The 21,766-nt window shown below is 40.2% G+C and overlaps 2 protein-coding genes across 7 annotated transcripts in view; both read left to right on the top strand.

The window, feature by feature from the left end:
• Window positions 1-9,023, top strand: part of NR1H4 (nuclear receptor subfamily 1 group H member 4) — a 74,331-nt gene extending 65,308 nt beyond the window's left edge. For all 6 annotated transcript variants that reach the window (XM_081250039.1, XM_081250037.1, XM_081250038.1 and 3 more), the window contains 2 exons: window positions 4,162-4,275; window positions 6,259-9,023. In XM_081250039.1, the coding sequence (XP_081106165.1) occupies window positions 4,162-4,275; window positions 6,259-6,497 (353 nt within the window). In that variant the 3' untranslated portion in view covers window positions 6,498-9,023. The remainder of the gene's footprint in view (window positions 1-4,161; window positions 4,276-6,258) is intronic.
• Window positions 9,024-12,121: 3,098 nt separating this feature from the next.
• GAS2L3 (growth arrest specific 2 like 3) overlaps window positions 12,122-21,766 on the top strand; it is a 33,670-nt gene continuing 24,025 nt past the window's right edge. Inside the window, exon 1 of the mRNA XM_081247854.1 lies at window positions 12,122-12,817. The gene's annotated coding sequence lies outside the window, so the exon portion shown is untranslated. The remainder of the gene's footprint in view (window positions 12,818-21,766) is intronic.

Raw genomic sequence — 21,766 nt, 5'->3', positions numbered from 1 at the left:
AATGGGAGAGGCCACAACAGTGAGAGGCCCGCGTACAGCAAAAAAAAAAAAAAATTGGTGAATTTGGTTGAGATGAATCTGAAACCTGACAGTCCAAATCCTGGCAACTCTTAAGCATCATTATCCTAAGATAAATTTTAGCCAGTAGGACTACTGGAAAGTATGTTATTTATTAAATATCTTAAATATTTTACATTGAAAGCAGTTATTTTTTGAATTGCTAATGTGATGGCAGCTTTTTACTCAAGGCCAACAGTATGGTACAAATGACTCACTGAGTGGAGGTTAGCAATTGAAACAGAGGCCAAGGTCCAATCTCTTAGCACCAAGAGAATGTGTCCATTGTCTGAATGGCATCCTTTCCCCTAGCACATCTCACAGCTATGTAACCTTCATCACTAGGAACAAACAAAACATAACATTGCCTAATTTAACAAGCATTTATTAATCTCCTACTCTGTCTCCAGCAGGACGCTAGTTACTAAGGATACAGAGAGGAATAAGAAACATCTTTATTGGTCAGGCAGTCTGCCAGGCATTGGGAATACCGCAGTTGACTCCTGCTCTCATAAACTGTATGTGGTATTTCACACTCTAATGGGAGGGAGAGATATGAATTGTGAGACGTGCAATAGAATTGAACATAGAGAAGGGAGCAACTAATTCTGCTTCACCGTGACAGGTAAAGCTCCACAGAGATAGCAAAATTTGAACTTGGCCTTGAAACATGGGTAGGGTATCCTAGCCGAACAAGGATGCCTTGTATATGTGCACTTGTGTATAATACACACACATACACACCTTGGCTTTATTTTTGTCCCCAATTAAAATAATGTAAAAGAGCATAGTGTTAATTCTATCACTTGGTTATTCTCTCAGAGAATATTTCTTATCACTGGACAATTAATTTATCAATCACAGACCTCTTTTTTTTTTTTTTTTAAGGCAAACAAGAAACAGAGGGGCAGAAACAATGGTTTTTTACAACTGAACATTTCCATGGTAGTCTTTGTGATTAAGTTAGAAAATAGCCCCCTCTTGTGACCAAAAATCAACTAATTGGACTTAAGAGTAAGTTTCAGAAAGGAGGAGTAAACAGGAAAACAGGAAAAGACTGCCCCTTCAGGATGATACTATTGTTACATTTCTTATGTTAGAAATTGCTGGCTCATAAACACTTAAAACACCCTTTGTTTATGTTGGTGTGATTAATTCTGATTATTGACTCTAATTCCAAAAGCAGGTTTATATTTTATCTATCCTGTAGGAAAATTTTTTTTAACTCTTCTATTACTTATTTTCTACATTTTCTCTATATTCACTGTTGTTCTTTACAATGTGCACAAGACAAACAGTTGTAATAAACATTTTAACCTGTTTTTTTTTTTCCAAAAATTATCAATTGCAGTTAGATAGCTAATGGAGGTACCATCTTTGGAGGGTGAGAGAGGATTTAGAAAAACAAATAAAATAGAAAATTAGGTAGTCAAGATAATTTCATAAATATTTTCAAATCTGTTGCCTTTAATCTTATCTCCAAACCCTTATATACTATTTAAAATAATGACACAGTCGTGAATTATTATTTTAGGTAACCACAATTAATGGGTGTAATACCCAACTATTGAAGACTGCCATTTTTTGAAGATGAAAAAGAATAGCTTTATTAACAAATACAGATCTTAGCTTAGCTTTAATACTTAGAAAAATACTGAGGCAAATCACTGATCAGCCAATTTGTATTCATCCCTAGCAAACTGCAGAATGCAAAAACAAAACAAAAACAAAAATGTAGCTTTGTAAACACAAAAGTACATGAGCTTAATCGAAGGTTAAGATGGAACTAATGTGTTGACCCAATTCTCCTGAATAACAACATTAATAGTTCTTTTTATGATTATTTGCTCTAACATTTATTGAGGGTTTACTATGAGCCAGGAATGGTGCTAAGAACTCTACATATATTATCTCATATTATACTATTGATATAACTCACATTTCACAGATGAGGAAACTGAGGCTTAAAGAATTTAAGTAATGTGCCCGAGATCAAGTCATAGGTCAGCTTTTAAACTCAGGCTTACTACCTCTTAACCACTATGTTTGTTGGAAACCGGGACTAGTAGTCCTAGCCTCACATACTCCAACCCTCTGCATTTTAAGTTGTATCTAGTTTGGTCGTGGGTATTCAGTTCAGTCTGTAACAGTTGGATAGAGGGCAATCTTCCACATGGTGTCATCCCCAAGTTGCTCAACAAAGACACTGTCGTTAAGAGAGCCAACTGGGGTTGATTAAACATCAAAGGAGAAGAAAGTGTGTTACTTTGACTAAAGAGAGAAAGGCCAAGGATTCTGTTTGAGAAGATTCTTTAGATTCATCTAAAGGTGAGGATTCAGGCTTTCTGATCCTGTGAAGTATAATATTAGATGATAATTATACTCTTTAGCATCTGGAATCCAACTTTATTCTGGTGTGTTTCAACTGAAGCTCTAAGGCTTTTAGGTCGGGTTTGGGATGGAATAGAGTAGTCTATTCTAGTGTGGACCAATCCTGGTAAACTCATTCTCATCTTAATTCATCCATAAGTCACAACACACCTTTTTTTTTTTTTTTTTCTGTCTGCACAATTTCCCAGTCAAAGCTTTTCTGGAGTGGAGCCATGCACAGAACAGGCACCAAACTAATAGCTGTTGAATGATTGGAGGAAGTGGCACAAAGGAATCTTAAATTATGAAGAGGAGTAAGTTATAAAGGAGAAGGAAGATATTCCAAGTAGAGAGAACATGTACAAAACTGGGCAAAAAGAATTGTTTAGGGAAGTCCAAGTGCCTGAACATGGCTGGAGTGTAGGCTGTGTGATAGAAAGATAGTACCCCTTAGTCACAACTAAAAGCCAGGACCCTGGAGCCTACTAGCTTTGGTTGGAATCCTGGTTCCACTTCTCACCAGCAGTGTGTCTTTGGTCAAGTTACATAACCTCTCTGTACCTATCTCATGGGGCGTTAGAAAGATTAAATGAGTTCTAGCATAAGAAGTGCTTAGAACAGTGCCTAGTACATAATGAGTACTCAGTAAATGTGAACTCCTATTGCTATCATGTGGGTGAGTATTGGGTGGTGGGAGAGGCAGGGGACGGGTCCAGGAGTTTCCTACGTAAAAAGGAAGAACATTTATGCCAAAAGCCATGGAGAGTTTTTGAAGGTTTGTAAGAACTGGGGAGACAGGGTGTGGTTTGAATTTTAGAAAGGTGATTCTAGAATGGTTTAAAGAGGACCGCACTGAAGACAGGAAGACCAGTAAGGAGGCAATTGGAGTTATCCAGATGAAAAGAAAGAAAGACTTAAACTATGTCAACCAGATGCAGTGAAGAGGGGAGGGAGCACCAAGTGAGAGTTAGCTGGTCAAATACGCAGGACTTGACTCAATCCAGGCACTGGACTGAGTTAGAGGAAGGCTGAATCTTGGTTGTCAGGTGGCGACAATTGGATGGGTGAGGATACCAATAACTGCAAATGGGAACATCAGGAAAGGAGTGGATTTGGAGGAAGATGGGGAATTTAGTTCTATACATGGTGTCTTTGACTTTGGACACACTGAGTTTGAAGAGAAGGGCCAAGTACCATTGCCTAATAGGCAATGGATAAACAGGTTTGGTACTTCAGAGAGAGATCAGAACTCTGATAAGAATTCTAGCCAATGTATTAAGTAGAGTTTATATTTCTGGACTGAAGAACAATAATTTTTTGTTGGTTAAGATGCTGTCTTTGTCTTGATTATAGATAGTAATGTTAAAAAGATTAACTAAAGCCCATCTAGAACATGGTGAAGTTCAGAGATTCTTTTGGCAATTCGAGAACATTATCATTTATTGTTACACAGTAGTGACTAAAACAAAGGCACTGCCAAAATCAAAGACATACAAATCACTGATTAGGTTATATTTTGAGGATTTTAACTGATCTTCTTTGCAATGCCTCACCTTTGGCTGGGACATTTAATATATAGTCATTATTTAAATGTGGCTGGGACGTTTATCAAATGTCTGCATATGGGTATAAATATTAACATGTATGTAAATATATATAATGTTGTAATTTTACACTTTTCAGTCATTCAAAAATTTTACTATGCCTCTGCAATTTTTCAACTTTCCCCCATAGGTATCTCTGATGAATATATAACACCTATGTTTAGTTTTTATAAAAGTGTTGCAGAATTGAAAATGACTCAAGAAGAGTATGCTCTGCTCACAGCAATTGTTATTCTCTCTCCAGGTAATTTCAATGTTACATTTTTATTTTTATGCCATTTGTTGGTTTTCCCCTCAAGTATAGTAGTAATATTAAGGAAAATCTTGGATAAAAAACATAAAGAGAAAGTAAAATGGCATATAATTCCACCAGTCAAATTGAACCATTGTTAACATTTCAGTGTAGTTGTTCTCAGCCTTTTTCTAAACATCATATTCATTCAGTGATTTCATTTTGAACACCTTATATGCACTAAACATGTCTCTAGACATTGTGGGATATAGCAGCAAAGAAACAGGCAGGATACAGCTACATGGAGCTTACATTCTAGTAGGGTGAGAAAGACAGTAAATAAAGAAATGAATACAAATAATTTTCAGGAGGTGGTAATACTACAAAAAATATAAAGATATGGGTATAAGGAAAGAAAGTGGCAGCAAAATGCTGTTATAATCAGTGGTCAGGGAAGGATTTTTTAAGGGGTTGAAGTTTGAGCAAGGACATAAATTATATACTTTTAACATAATAAAGAACATACTGTCTTTAAGTGTACTTTTCCCATGTCATTAAATAATTATATTGGTAAAAGTTTGTTGTAACATGTACATCATATTCTATTGTTTGATGTACAGTTACATCAAAACATGTTAACATGTTTTGATATTCAGGATGTTTCCAGATTTGTTGTTGCTGTTGTTTTAAACAACGTTGAAATGAATACCTTTGTACATAAAATTTGTCTATATTTTTGATTAATTATTTGGGAGTAAGTGATGCCATGTTTATGATTTGTAAAGCTTAATTACAATGATAGCCTTAAACCACTTTTTTTTTTTTTTTTTTTTTTTTTTTTTTTGCGGTACGCGGGCCTCTCACTGTTGTGGCCTCTCCCGTTGCGGAGCACAGGCTGTGGACACACAGGCTCAGCGGCCATGGTTCACGGGCCCAGCCGCTCCGCGGCATGTGGGATCTTCCCGGACCGGGGCACGAACCCGTGTCCCCTGCATCGGCAGGCGGACTCTCAACCACTGCGCCACCAGGGAAGCCCAGCCTTACACCACTTTTATACATGATATTGAGGCAGAAGCTAGGTGTTAGTTTGTTTTACCATAAGAAATTATAATTTAAAAAAGAAAAACTTTTCAGTGGTACATACTAAAGTTACACACATTTATACCCTATAACCCAGCAATTCCAGAATATACCCACCAGAAATGATATTTATGCCCATCATAGAGTTTACCTTGAGTGAGTTCATTACCTAGTCTGACCTCGTACTGCTCCCTGCATGATGGGCCAATAAATCAAGAGGTGAGGTGTTGGCACAAGGAATAGCAACTTTATTTGGAAAGCCAGCAGACTAAGAAGATGGCGGACTAGTGTCCCAAAGAACCATCTTACCCGAGTTAGAATTCAGGCTTCTTTTCTACTAAAAGGGGAGAGGATATGGCTGGTTGCTGCAAACTTCTTGATGCTGGAATCCTTCGTTCTTGCAGCTGTCCATGTATGTGTGGTCACAATGTTCCTATAAACCTCCAACGAGATAAATGTTATTCTCTGTTCTGCAACTTTTTATCTCTATATGAATGGAAAAGTGTTATACCTTTAAAGGTCAGAACCTTGAGAATGGGATATCTTGTACATTTCAGGCTCTAGGCAACATTCTTTCACAAAAGGCACAGAGCCAGCATGACTAAGCACAAGCAACAGAACACAAGGGTTAGAGCTAAAGGAATAGATTCAGTATGGAGTCTTTCTGGTACACATTGATTGGAAGGAGAATTTAGGGAGGCCTCTGGGGGGCAGTAAAGGTCTTATAGCTTGATCTAGTTGTGATTACATGAGTCTAAGTACGTGTGTGTAAAAATTCATCAATTTGAATACTTAATTTGTACATTTTAAGTGTACATTTATAACTTACACTTCAAAAACGTTAACATAACTGCAATTATGCCAAATTATTACTCTTCCACTTTTTTTGTCATTTTATTTTAAACTTCTAAACAGACAGACAATACATAAAGGACAGAGAGGCAGTAGAGAAGCTTCAGGAACCACTGCTTGATGTGCTACAAAAGTTGTGTAAGATTCATCAGCCTGAAAATCCTCAACATTTTGCCTGTCTTCTGGGTCGCCTGACTGAGTTGCGGACATTCAACCATCACCACGCAGAGATGCTTATGTCATGGAGAGTGAATGACCACAAGTTTACCCCGCTTCTCTGTGAAATCTGGGATGTGCAGTGATGGGCATTGCAGGGGCAGGGTCTAGCTCTTCATTCTCCTCATAATATAAATCCTATATATAACTTTCCTTTATTTCATTTGTACCTGGTTTTATGCAAGAATTCTCATCAATATTTATGTGGTAGTTATATAACCTCCACAATTGTAAATGTGGGGCTAGGTTGAAATACTTTCTCTACATTGTATTCTACAAGGCTTCAGGGAATCTTTCATTCAAATTGGTATGCCCTGTTTGCCTAATTAAATTAATCATTACTTCAAGTCTATCTGTTGAAATAGGGAAAATCTCATTTTGCTCTTCATCTTAGCTTACTGCATATATTTTATTAAAAGGTTGTGTTCAATTTGGGCAATAAACTGAACATAATGGCAACAGGCTTTTCTTTGGGAACAAAATTTGAAAAATATACAACTTATTTCTTTAAATGATGAATAGCATCCTATTGAATCTGAGGGGGTAATTTCCAAAAAGGTAAACTCTTAGGACATAAATTGTGCTTTTCTCATCCCTGGAAGCCCTGGTGAATATTCATTCATTTTCCATAGCTCCCTGATCATTTCATATTCTTTGAAGTTCAAAGAGAATAGCATACAGAAAAGTTAATTATTCTCACATAAAACATTCCCTCAAGCAATCTCTTTCCTTAGTTAGGGTCTTGTGGCAGCATTTACAAATTCAGAGTACGCAGATAACTCCAGTGATGAGACATTCCATTTAGTCTCTTAAAAGTGCTCACTATTGGCTTTAGTGCATATAATTAATCATTTTTTGTTTGTTTTGTTTTTGGGAAACACTCCTTCAGCTGGGTGCACAGCTGTTGTATACTTCCCCCAAGGCAGGAATTAGTTCATTTCCTTCCTTCATTGTTATACTGTTGCATTCTTCTCCCTATTTTCCTTTGGTGAATACAATAAAACACCTATAAGTAATGGGCTTATATGTCCCTTTCTCCTGAAATCAGCCAAAATGGAGCTTGCTTAGCAAGCAAAGAGGTTTTCGTATTAAAATATTAGGGCAACTCTGAAGTCCTAAAAATGGCTAGTCAGTAGAAAATGGAGTGAGTTGGGGCTAACATTAGCTGGATTCCATTTGCTACAACAAAAAAGACTTGAGTCCCCGCTAGGTAAGATATTGTTGCTAATCTCCATAGGAGATACAAAGATGATTAAGACACAGTAACTGCCTGGAGGGGCTTACAAAGAAGAGCAAAGTGCTGTGGGCTCACCTGGGAAAATCTCAAGGAGGAGGTGGCATTTCCCCTGGGCTTGGAAGGATAGTCAGGACTCCATGGGTCAGGGTAAGAGGGGAGGGGATTCAAGGTGAAAGGGGTGGCAGGAGCAAAAGAAGGGAGAAAAGGGAGTTGTGCAGATGTTAAAAGACCACAAGTAACCTGGGCAAAAGAGGGAGGGTGCACGTACCTTTGTAAGCCACAGTTTCACCACTGCAAAATGAAGATCTCAGTACCCACCAATGAAAGGGATTTAGCTGATGAATGAAGAGCAAATGGGAAATTGCAGACCCACCAGGGAAGAGGGTGGTAAGGAAAGGACATTTAAGACAGAGAAGTAAATTTCTGAATGCCTGAGGAAGTAGGTCCAGTTTGGGGAACTGAGTGTAGTTTGGGGTTTCCAGGTCATAAGACATCTGTGGGGAAGGTGGTGGGAAATGAGCGGGAACAAAGGGGGCACTGTAGACAGAGCTAGGAGTTAATCCTCTAGGTCTGGATTTATGCAAGTGGTTAAGACCTTATAATAGCAAGTAATAATGCTTCTTATGTGGAAAATGAATTGTGATATAATGAGAAATATATATTTGGTCTTTGTCCCCAGTTTCTGACAGAGAGCTTCTAAATCGCTTGGCATTTCCTGAGCAATAGGAGCATCTTTCATTATTCATAACAAGACCCTTTCAACCACACCTGAGTTTATGCTAATAAGGTGACTCTTGGGAATTCCCTGGTGGTCCAGTGGTTAGGGCTCTGCGTTTCCACTGCAGGGGGCATGGGTTTGATCTCTGTTTGGGGAACTAAGATAACACATGCCACTTAGCGCGGCCAAAAAAAAAAAAAGTGACTCTTGGTGGGCCCCTAGATGCTTCAGGATGGGGGATGGCTGCCAGAGGAACCAACCATGTGATTAGAGGGTTAGAACTCTCAGTCCCATTCCTCAACCTCCAGAGAGGGGAGAGGAACCCAGAGATCGAGGTCAATTAGCAATGGCCGATGATTTAATCATTCATGTCTAGGTAATGGAACTTCCAATTAAAAAAAAAAACCCTAAATGATGAGATTTGGAGAGCTTCTGGGTTGGTGAACACATCAGGGTACTAGGAGGGTGATGTGCCAGAGCATGGAAGCTCCGTGCCCTCCTCTCTATGTCCTATGTCTCTTTCATTTGACTGTTCCTGAGATGTAACCTTTATAATAAACTGGTAATGGTAAGTGAACTGCTTTCCTGAGTCCTGTGAGCCATACTAGGAAATTAACAAACCTGAAGAGAGAATCATCTGCAAATATCTTATTTCCAAATAAGGGCACATTCTGAGGTTCCAGGTGGACATGAATTTTGGAGGGAACACTATTCAACTCACTATATAGATATAATATTTTAGTATTGATCACAACTGTTATCATACAATTTTATATCATTGAATTACAGATATTTGTTAATGTAAATCAATAACATTCCTTTATAATAGAACTTAATCTTGTTTTAAATGTAGTTGGCTCTCAGATCATCTGCTTAATGAGTAGTTTAATTGTGAATGAATCAAGATCTCTATTGTCCCAAAATTTCATCCAGCAGTTCATACAAGGCACAATCCACAGATAGATAGTCAATAATGTCAAAGCATTAAAAACAACAGCAGTAACTACAAAATGCAGGACAAAACAACTAATAAACCAATCAAAAGAAAAAAATTCTCCAACAACTACAGTAAACTTCAAGCAATAGAGAATTCTTGAAGAGCTGTGGGGAAAAAAATCATATTTCAATATTCAAAGGTTATATAAGAGACTCTTTTGTATTCGGTAGAGATGTTTAGTCCGATGAACGAATAGCCCTAATGTAATAACTTGAAAAATTTAGATCTCCATTCATGGTGCTTTCTTAAAGAGGGCACATAATCACAATCTCGGGAAAGTCAGAACTAAAATACTTTATTATCTGATGGAAGCAAACTGGTGAGTCTTGCTTTGCATGTTACAATCATGCCAATTTCAAGTGAGAACATCTAAAACATTGCTATTAACCTAACCAATTAGAAAATGTACACATGAAAGTAGATTGCAGCTCATTAGGTGAAACCTCAATTACTAATTGCAGTGTTAAAATAAAGGTAGGTAAGATGGTGAGTGTGCTTAGGGGGCAGGGTACTAACTGGGAATTCATGTAAAAGTGAGGTTGAGGGAGCAACAAGGGGAACTTTTCTCTTTTTCACACATAAGGGAAAAGCAACAAGAATCAAAGACTCTAGAAGGGAGCTCCTTACCCAATCCCCACATTTAACCAGTGAGGAAGACGGGCTTAGAGAAGAGAAGTGATTTGCACAGATTTCCTGACTTCGGATTCACTTTCCATCACAATGTCTTGTATCTTTTAGAGGAGTTACCAAGACAAACCGAACAGACAATGAAAATAAAAAGAAAGCAACCATAAAAATACCCTGCTGCCAAAGTTTCAGCAAATGGCTTAGAGAAATATTAAGTGGTGTGTGTGTGTATTTGAATGAGAATGTGTACATACTTCAAATAGCATAGTTTCCATTTTTAATAAGTGGTATTCAAATGTTTAGTTACACAGTATGCATGTAAGAAAAAATAAAAGAAATGTTAACTACAGGCTCATCAAACAAGATCCGTGTGACACAATATACTTATTCTTAAGGTTCTGTAGAGAAGTGTACATATTTTGATATCAGGGCTCAACAAATCCAATTTAAAACCAGAACTCCACTTGAAATTTGGCTAAATGAAATGGTATGGAAAATTGTCCTTTAGTTTTTTTTTTTTTTAATAATTTTTGCTGCGTTGGGTCTTTGTTGCTGTGCTGGCTTTCTCTAGTTGCGGCGAGTGGGGCCTACTCTTCATTGCGGTGCATGGGCTTCTCATTGTGGTGGCTTCTCTTGTTGCGGAGCACGGGCTCTAGGCGTGTGGGTTCAGTAGTTGCGGCACGTGGGCTTAGTGGCTCCATGGCATGTGGGATCTTCCCGGACCAGGGCTTGAACCCATGTCCCCTGCAATGGCAGGCGGATTCTTAACCACTGCACCACCAGGGAAGTCCTGCCCTTTAGTTTTAAATAGAAACACTATAAAACATAGGTTGATTTGAACAACTATTCCTGTGAAAAGGAATCTATAGCAGTCATGGGCGGCAAAGGGTTCTGGGATAGACTTCAGTAAAAAAATGGAGCAACCACTCTTGGGCATCAGGTTTAATGACCACTTAAATGTCAACTTTTGGATGACCATCTTCACCTGCTTAACCCAGAAGGTAAGCTCTGTGAGAGCAGGACCCCAGTGCTTAGGATGGAGTCTGGTGCAGAGAAAGTGCTTAACAGTATTTGTTGAATTGATTTCTCAAATCTGTATCTCTTTCACAAACTAATTTAACCAACTTCAGACCTAACTTTCCAACCATCTTCTGAACACCTCAACCTGCACGTTCCTCTCACATTTCAAAGTGAACACAACCCCACACCAAAATGCATTATTCTTCTCCCACAGTTGTTTTCCCTGTGTTCCTTAGAGCGCATCGCTGTCACATGATACCAAGTCCAGATAAATCAGCCTCTTGAATATCTCCAGACACCTTTCTCACCCTCCCTTCTGAGCTAGTTTATGTAATTATCATCTTTTAATTTTTAGAATTGCTGCCAGTCTTACTCCTTTCTTCAAAAATCCTCAAAAATGAATTCTTTTTCTTTTCCTGAAACACAAATCAATCACAATTGCCTGCAAGAAAGAATCTAAATTCCTTAGTACCTATGAGGGTTTTCATCTGTGCTTTTACTCCTCCAGCCTGATCTACCTCTGAATCCCTAAACTTTAATCATTCAGAACTACTATTCCTAGAACAACTGCCCTCACATCCCTGGAAGCTTGTTGTTCTCTCTGCCTAGAAAGCACTCCTTACTCCAAATTATCCTCTCTCTTGGCAGATTCTTATTCTTCCTTCAAAATTCAAGTCCTTTCAAACCTCTGACCATCACCCTCCAAGACTGTTAGGTGTTCCCTCTTTTCGCAGACTTCCACTGGTTTCCACTGAGTCTTTACCACGCTTCTGGGCACTTGAAGGCAGGGGCTGTCGTCTTCACTTTTGTCTCTTCAGCGAGCAACAGTACCTCCTCATTGTTTTTGATAGGTGAATGAAGGAATAAATGCTGGGGAACATCATTCCAGGCAATTCCACTTTACAGATGGGAAACTGAGGCCCAGAGAGGCAACATGATGTGACAAAATAAAACTAAGAAGAGGGGAAAGGCCTGGCCTTCCAGGCTTTCGGCACCGATTTTGCCCCCCATAATAAGCCACAATTAGTGATCACAGACCTACCTCTTGTTACATTCAAGACCAGTCTCCATACTTCAACTCTGGGAGCTAGTCCGCAGCTCTCATTGCGTTGAGGTTACGCCTTCTCCTCCCCTCCCCCAGACCCTGCTCCGGAGTTTCCTCAAGGAAAAGCCAACATCCTCTTTCCGCTTTCAGTTGTGGCCTGCAGCTACAGGATTTCTCTCCATCCCTCTCCCCACACCCCTCACAGGACTCCCATTCCTGCAGGGTGACAGTTTGTATCCGGAAACCGTAGCGCCCTCAGTACAGCCATATCGCGGGTGGATTTAGAATTGGGATGGGGCTCTTAACAGAACAGGATAAAACTCAGAGCAACTCTACCGCGCACTGTTCCGGGATGCTTGGAGAAGTTGATTCACCTCTCCTGCTAATCGGGACAAAAAGGGTTTGTTGCTGTCGCTGAGGGGCCAGATGAGAGGACGTACTCTGTGACCAAGCCATTTTCTGTGAGAAAAGGAGCTTGGCCCCCCCAGAGTTGTGAGACGCCAGGCGGAGAAAGGCGAGGCGCCCCACGACCGAGAGGCGCGCGGGTCTCCGGCTCCCCGGCGGCCTGGGGGCGGGGCCTCCAGCCACGCCCCCTCTCCGCCTTCTGATTGGTTCCTTTGAAACAGGCGGCGGCGAACCGCTGCGAAAGCTCGAGGCAGAGGCGGCGGCTGCGGCGGCGGTTGGGCAGGGGCGTGCAGGCCAGGCACAGATTGAGCGAGATGGTGCCCCACAGGGAGCGGTGAGCCTCCTGCGCCTGGGCGAGTGAGTATTTCCCTGTTTGCCTCCTCTTTCCTCGCGAACTCTTACTTGCCTTCTCGGGGCTGCCGCGCCTCAGCTTGCGCTTGAGGAGCCCCGAGCGCTCCGCGGAGGGGAAGCGGTGGTTCGGTTGGGGCCCCGAGCTGCGGGATCCAAGACGCTGTGCGATTGGCCCGCTGCGGGAGTCTCGTGCTCTGATTGGTCCCCGGGGCCGTCAAGGTGAAGTTATGCCTGCCTTCCCATGCCCACCCGGGTGCGGTGCGAGGGGCCACAGGTGTGCTGGGGCCGGGGACGGCAGGTGTGGGTGTGCTAGGTTAGGGGAGAGGTAGCGACCCGCTGCCGCTCTGCTTTAGACTCCAAGGAGGGATCAGAGCCTGGGGCTAGTTTAGGCTCTCAAGGGGCACCTTCATTTCCAAGCACCTAGCACATATAGGGTCACTTGATTCCTTAGTGTCTCCCTCAGGAAGAAGTGATGAAGTCACTGACCTTGGAAGGAGAGTGACACTTAGTCATTTTGCGCTCTGACACAGTTTACAGTTTCTTCCCTATTTGTTCCCTCCAGTCGTTGCAAGGCCCATGTCCCGAATAACTGGAGGCTCTGTTCGATGCTTTCCCCACCCACACGTCTCGGTTTGAAAGGCTGCGTAACGGGGAGGTTTGTAGATTGCCTTGGAAGTCGGAGGAAAGTTTTGGAGAGAGTGCTTGACCTTGCAGTCATTCCTGGTTCCTAGCTAATCTTTTCGAACCACGGGATTGAGTCTTATGGATTTAGAGTGCTTTGTGGTACGTCTGGTGAAGTTGAGTCGTTATTAAGTGAAGAGATTTTTTTTTTTTTGCAGGCCCAGTCTAGGTCAGAGTTTGGGTTTTGCTTCCTATGTGTGGAGAGTGCTCATACCTACTCTCTCAGAAGATAAGCAGTTTGTGAACTGCTGTCTGATTACCTCATTGGGACTTAATTAGAAATTAGAATTCTCACCACCTCAGATTCCCTTTGGGAGGAGATTGGAATGGATTTGAATGAAAAAGTGGAAACTGGTGATAGTCGTCTGGTGTAGAATCCTGATACATGTTGCCTGTCTGACTCATCTCTTTCAAAAATTCATTAAAAACCCACAGATTTTGAATAGTGGGGGTCTCTGCTATTTTGATATTAATGAATTATAAGTAATATTTCTTTTAATGTAGCAGAATTTCTAAACATGGGGGCTCTGAAGTCACACTTTACTATGTGTGTGACCTTAGGCAAGTTACTTAATCTTTCTAAGCCTAATTTTCATACTGTGCAAACGAAGGTTAATAATAAATAGTTCCTACCTTATTGATGTGAAGGTCGTTGTGAAGATCAAGTGAAATAATCCATAGTACAGTGCCTGACACATGGCTTGTATTATTTCTATGCTGTTTAATTTGGATTAAAAGTTTCAAGCGATCCCCAAAGGGCAGAGAGGAGCAGAAGGTGAAGGCAGTGCCAGAGGTCATGGTAACAATCATTCGTTGATTAGGTTAGTCCATGTAAAGCACTTAAAATTATTTCTGGCACATACTAAACACTCACTACTGTTTATAACGCATTATTACCTAGAATGTGTCAGGTACTGTTCTAGGTGCTTTACTTATATTATTGTTAAACCTCTTAATAACCCTGCAGTCTCCTTGGTGTTTTCTCCATGTTATAGATTAAACTGAAGCTCAGAGAAAGGAATTAAGCTACTAAGGTCCACCCAGAATTCAGTCTAGACTGTCTCCAGTGTCCAGCCTCTTCTTTTTTTTTTAAATCACACTACTCTTGCATTTATATTCCCAGCTATAAGCAATTTCTCTGCAGAGTTGTATGTGTGGCCCAGGTTCATTTCTGCTCTGGGTATCAGTTTATTTTGAATACTTCATTAAAAAATAGAAGTAACTTGTGATGGTAAATCGAAGTGTGTGATAAGGGAATAATGTCAACAGTATACCTGCTATTATACTAAAAAAACTAAATGAGTCCAGTGATGTTTGGATGATTGGTCAGATCAGAAGTAATGTTTCCTAATTTATATTTTCCCATTTAGTTTTTGCTCATTTACTGTACTTTTTACTAAGCAGCACTCTTTTTTTTTCTTTCCTGTCAATCTCAATTTAAGTTTGGAGATAAGAATGAAAGTTCAGTCATTTCAATAAGTTTTTTCAATCTGGCTGTTGATGAGGAAAGTAAAGGATTAAGGTTAATGTGTATTGTTATGTTTTGCTTTCTTAACATGGCTGTGTATGTATGTCTATGTATGTGTGTTTTACTTTCTTCCTATTATTTGTTGCTTCCTATACTTTGATATCAGATATACCTTTACATCCTTAATGAACCATGCAGTGAGAGACTAGGAAACTTGAGTCTGTCAGTCTGTTGTCTCACTTTGAATTTCCCTATTTTAGTTGAAATGTAACTGCCATAGAGAAATGCCTAAGGAGTAATGTTTATAAGATGCAGGCAATAATTATAATTGTATCTCTTTAGTGTTTCTCCTTCTAAAAACCCATAAAGTTTTATCATGTTTTTACGTTGTTACAGAGTAGGTGGTTTTAACAGAATGTTGCCATGTATTTCATAAGTGAATTACTAATGTACAAAGACCTAGCATGTATGAAATGTACCAGAGACATTAAATGCAGTTTTGTTTTTGCTGCTGAAAGTGTCACGGGGATTTACAGTATTAAAACCATCAGTTATATGTTAGATATTGCTGAAGTGCTGATAGAGACTTCTGCCTACTCTCACAAAACATAAACTTTTTTGTAAGAAAGTATAAGCTATGGTGAAGGACTCACTTTATATGGAATTTTAAACATTATGACTTTTGTTTTCCCTTGATGGATGACTTGTTAATATTTTTGATCCCCAAAATAAAATTTGCTCTTGGGGCTTCCCTGGTGGCGCAGTGGTTGAGAGTCCGCCTGCCGATGCAGGGGACACGGGTTCGTGCCCCGGTCCGGGAAGATCCCACATGCTGCGGAGCGGCTGGGCCCGTGAGCCATGGCCGCTGAGCCTGCGCGTCCGGAGCCTGTTCTCCGCAACGGGAGCGGCCACAACAGTGAGAGGCCCGTGTACCGCAAAAAAAAAAAAAAAAAAAAAAATGGCTCTTGAAAAAAATTATTTAACTTTGTTCAGGAGTTCTTCTTTTTCACACACACACACACACACACACACACACACACAGAGTTTAGAAAACACTGTGATCCCAGTAACATACTTAAATATTGTACTGCAGATTGCTTTTGGTTGCATGACATATAATAGACATCTTTTCACATCAGTACATACAGCTCTTATTCTTTTTTTAATGTTGTTTTTACATTTCTTTGTTACTGTATATGTATGTTTTCCAGAGTCTTTTAGTCTATCATATATAAAGGCAAACGGATTTTAAGTTTTTAAAAAAATTTTTGTATCCCACAAAATTTTATGACAAATAATTCTGTCTAATACAAAATAAAATTATTCAGGTTGGATCTCTGCCAAACATTGCAAAAGGAAATTTTCAAATAAAAAAGTAAAGACTCCCAACAAATGAAGAGCCTTTATATTTTGCAGATAACATGTGATGTTTTATTACATAGTAAGAATCTTATTTCTTTCTCTTAAAAATCTTCATCTGCTTTGGAAGCTACCTTTACCTTAAAGGAATATACCACAGATTTATTACATTATTGTTTCATATTTCCTTTAGTAATAAATACAACACTTATTGTTTAGGAGTAATTCCAGGGCTAAATTTAGCACTGAGTTCTCCATACAAGTGGAAGAGATGGAGAAGATTACCCCCTTACAAATCTTATTTTTTTTTTAAGTATAGAGTACCGCAAAATAGAAGCCTATATTGCTGTACAACCTAAACAGGGGAGGAGGTTCACAGAGGCTTTTTAGAGCAGTTGAATCTGAAGGGTAGGAGTGAGTCTGAAAGAGAGGGGCGGGGGAGCGTTCCATGTAGACGGATCACAGAGATGAGAGAGCAGCGTACTCCATGGGCCAAAAGAAGTTCAACATGGCTGGAGTGTAAGGGTCAGAGGTGGCCGAGGGGGTCCTGTAAGGCTTTGATGGCTTCTTCAAGGAGTTTAGGCTTCATCCTGAAGGCACTGGAGAGCCATTAAGGGTTTTAAGCAGGGAAGTGGTAACATCCTTAGATGAGAGTTTGTGAAGGCTCATTCTGGCTGCAGTACATGAAGAACAGGTTGGAGGCATGAAAGGGTAGAGAGAGGGCGACTGGTTGGAGGCTGTTTCAGTAAACCTGGAAAAGGATGGTGGTGGCTTGAACTAAAGGAGTGGCCATGGGTATTGAAGAGAAAATGTAAAGGTAGAAACAACGAGATATGGCCACTGATTGCTCTGGCTGAGGTAGGGTAGGAGCCTGGGGCGGAGCTGTGAGAGAGGAAGGAGTCCACATGACCTGGAACTTGGTGAGTGTGGGTGCTGTTCCCTGAGACAGTAAGCGCTAGGAGCCTTTGTAAATATTTAAATGAATGAGTGAATGAATGATCTCAGATGTGCAAAGGCAGGGCCATTGTTGATGACGATAGCACACACAATGGCTTTTACCTGTAAATTTTGCATCTTTTTTTTTTTTTTTTAAGTATACTATATGCAGCTGGTGTCCTTTACTCGTTGCTTCAATGCATTGGCCTTGCTACGTCTTCTAACCATGTTTGGATACATATCGCTTTCTCTAGGTCAAATGTCTTGACCCTTTGGGAATATCTTCCTTTCTTCACTTAAGATGTGTATTAGTTTCCTATTACTGCTAGAACAAATAACCGCAAAGTTGGTTGTTTAAAACAACATAAATGTATTTTATGGGAGTTGGGAGTTCAAAATTCTGAAATGAGCTAAAAAAAAGAAAAAGACATTAGTAGGGCTGCATCCATTTTAAGGGTTGGGGGTGGGGGGGTAGCTCTCTTCTTCCCCTTTTCCAGCTTCTAGCGGGCACCTGCGTTTCCTGGCTCCTTCCTCTCCAAGCCAGCAGCATAACAGCTCCAGCCTCTCTCTTTCTCTGCCTCTTGTGTCATGACATCTCTTTCACTCTCTCTGCTTCTCTTCTCACATCCCCTTCTCTGGCTGTGACCTTTCTCCATCCCTCTTATAAGGACTCTGGTGATTTCATTGGGCTCACCAGGATAATCTCCCATCTCCTTAGGCCCTTAATTTACTCAATCGGCAAGATCCATTTTGCCCACGAAGGGAGTATATTCACAGGTTTTGGGGTTTAGTAATAGACATCTTTGGGGACCATTATGTGGTCTACCACAGCGGAATTTATTTAAAAGCCGTAATAAAAATGTACCTGTCCAGTAGGGCAACCCTATGAATTCCTGAGTAGCACATTGCTCCCAGAGTCCTTGCACACTGGCACAGCTCTTCTGTCCCGTTCACTTGGACCCTCTGCCAAATACACCAGTTTTAGTCATTTTTTTCTTAGTGATTCCTCTGGTATATCAGGCAACTCACTTAACCTGCTGGTACCTTGACTAGTAACCACTCCACATATTTCACCTTGGACATTTTTGGTGAGAGGCAAAATTATTTATCGGGTCACATAATAAATAAAAGTGAAAAATAATACCCCAAAAAAGTCTCCTGTAAGACATGTGTCTGCTGTATGGCTATTTCCAAGCTTTGCTGTCACATTTCACCTACCTGGTTTTTCCTAGAGATGTTCACATATCTCCCACCAGAAGTGTTTCCTAAACTTTCAGCTTGAATACTTCTCTCAACACTACTTCCGACAGCAATCCAGGAACTTAAAATATACTTGGTCAAGCAATGTACAGAAACAACGAAAAAATAGTATAAAGCACTGTAAGGACAGGTAGTTGAGAGAAATGCTATGTGAATTCAAGAGCTACAGATATAGGCAGAATTAATTCAGGCCAATCAGGAAGGGCTCCTGGGAGGAGGTAAATCAGAAGAGTTGTAAACCTGGATTAGTCGAGGTGAGGACTCTATCTCCTTTGCTGACTCTTTCTCTCTTGTCTAAATGTTGGTTTTTTCCAGGACTTGTTCCTAGATCCTTGTCACTGCTTTCTCCATTTCTTTCTTGGATGATCTCATTCTTTCCAGTGGTTTTATCCCTCAAGGATTGCTGGCAATTTCTATCTCCTCCTGATCTTTCTTCTTAGCTCTAGGTTAGTATTTCCAACTGCCAACCTGACATTTCCGCTTGAATGTCTTTAAAGGCTTCTCAAATTAGACATGACCAAAACATAGCACTTTTGCCCTGTCTCTGCTGGGTTCCCCGCTTCAGTCTGTTCAGACTCCCATCATCTTCATCGCAGTAAATGCTGCCACTATCCATTTGCTCAACTGCTTAAGCCAGAAACCCAAGAGTTGTTCCTGACGCTTCACTCTGCCCTTACCTCCCTCGCCTTCACCCTCCATCTCTAACCATTATCAAGTCTTGATTCTAACTCCAAAATAGATGTCAAAGCCATCCACTTTTCTCCGGTGGATACTTTGTCAGCATCCCTGCCCAGTCACCATCATTGGTCACTGAACTGCTGCAGTGGATCCCCTCCTCTTCCCCTTCCAGGCTACTCTCCATCTCACTTCCTGTGTGCTCAGTTTCCTTTGCTCTCACTGTTTCTACCCCTCTATGCTTCCCCTTCTCTCAGTGTTTCCGCTAATTCTTTTTCCCACATCTCTACCCACTTCTCCTTCTGTTTTCTTCCCCCTTTCTCTGTTAAACTCATCACTATTTCACTCCCATGTTTCTCTCTCCCCCGCAGGGAGCTCTGTTAAACTATGAAATACATTATGTCTCTCCCTTGGTTAAAACTCTTCCATGGCTTCCCACTGCAATTAGAATAAAATCTACTTTCCTCAGTATGGCGTCACGTGGTGTGACTACTGCCTGACTTTCCAACCCTATCCTAAGCCACACCTGCTCCACGCTTCAGCCATACTGGCTTCTTTCAGTTCTCGGAATGCACCAAACTCTCTCCCCTTCTGTACAGAGTCTTTGCAAAAATTATTCTCTATGCATAGAACTCTTCCCTGTCTCTCTCCCTGGCTAATTCCCACCATTCTTCAAGTTCATGTTTTTCCTCCAGCAAAACCATTTGTAAATCACTCAAAGTCTTAAAGTAGGCCCCTGCTGTCTCTCTCTGTTTTTTCTTTCAAAACAATTACCATGATTTAACCTTGTGTATTCACTACATACACAAATGAGTGTAGTAGCTCCATGAGAGTATCACGTCTGTTATGTTCATCACTGCGTCTGTTGCCTGCGGTGCCCAGTTTAATAAAGGGTGTGAATAAATGATTGTTTAATAAATGAAGGAGTGGACACTGCTTGGACAAACATATAGCTTGAACAGTGATAGAGCCACAGAAATGAGTGAAACCAATAGAGTGGATGGTGAGGAGACAGCCTGAATGGAGCAAAAGGCCTATGTGTGACACAATCTTAAGACTTATTCTAGCAAGAGACTTCTATGTTACAAATTCATATTTGAGTATGGATGTTGGTATTTTAAAGTTTTTATGTTCACTTACAACCGTATTTATTTTATCTTAGTAAAAGAAGCTTTCCAAATTACATTTAATGATTTCTCAGTATTAGCTTTTTCTTACCTCTTTTTAGTTTGATGAATTATGTTAAATGAACTATAATTATGTCCTATCATAGTATCATCATAACAACTCATTTGTTAAGTGCTAGCTACGTGTCAGGTACTTTATTTGTATCACCTCATTTAATTTTTACAACAAGCAGACAAGGGAGGTGGTGGTATCCCATTTTACAAATGAGAACACACGAGGCTCAGAGAAGTGAACTATCCCAAGATCATCTGGAACTCAAAGCAGATGGGTCTGCTACTTTCTACTACCCCAGTGGTGCCTTTATGGTGATTTATTTTAGTATACATTAAAAAATATGAAATATGTTTGGTATGGATACAGCATTTCTATTTTTTCTTCTAGGCAATTAGGAAATATTTAACTCAAAATTTTAAAGCTGAGAAAGTTGTTTTTTATTCCCCTGAACAAATCAGGATATCTTCTTTAACTGCTTTTCTAAATGAAACATTAAAAATGATGAAATGCTTTTTTGACACACAGAAGGGCATACAGACCAGTATAATAGTACCTGTGTTCTCACTGCTTATCTTGAACTAAAATCTTACCGGTTCAGTTGAAAGGCCTCTGTGCATTCCATCCTAATCTCATCTCCTTCCCCTCCTCAGCAGTAACCACTGCGCCAACTGGGGCATTTATCATATCCCTGCAGCGTATGTGTCTTGGCAGTAATCTGTCGGCTGGGTGCTGAATGTATATGTGTTGCAGTGGCAGGTAATGTTGTTATTTTTCTGAGGAAACTTACTTTATTTCTTTGCTTTTTTGCCATTCTTTTCCAAGTCGGCCCCCAATTTGTACCAGGACTGAGACATGCCACCTTGTGCTCTCCCCACCACATTTTATAATGTGAGTGAGGAATTAAAATATACTCAGTTTCAGAACCTACAGCTGTGGAACAAAGGAGCAGCTCCACGGGCTGGCATTTTTTTCCCATCATGATCTGAAGTCAAACTGGTATGAAGAGCCTTACCATAAATAATCTTGAGGACCTCATGGCTGAAACTGTTTCTAAGTGGGCTAGGCCCAAATTCTGTTTAAGTTTCAGGTGGATAACTGCACTCTGTGCTTCTAACATTTTCTCCAGATTTAAAAAATTAAGTATAGTATTCACTTGTGATCTCTGCCTAAGCTGTTTGTCTTGTTAAAGCAGGGTTAGCAAATAGTTTGGACTTGGTCATTTGAGAGCTCTTTTTTTTTTCCCCAAATCCAAGGGAAAAGACTTCCTCAAGATGGCACAGAATTAAAGTAGTCTTCTCCAAAAAGACAGACAAAAACCAGAAAGCAAAAAAAGCCAATAAATTGCTAATCAAGGTGCAGATCCAGAAATGAAGAGTTGCTGATTCAGTATAATT

The sequence above is a fragment of the Mesoplodon bidens genome (assembly GCF_964165515.1).
Source record: "Mesoplodon bidens genome assembly, chromosome: 11".
In the NCBI taxonomy this organism is placed as follows: Eukaryota; Metazoa; Chordata; class Mammalia; order Artiodactyla; family Ziphiidae; genus Mesoplodon; species Mesoplodon bidens.
Note: the sequence above shows the minus strand (reverse complement) of the source record. Positions and strands in the feature narration are given on the sequence as shown.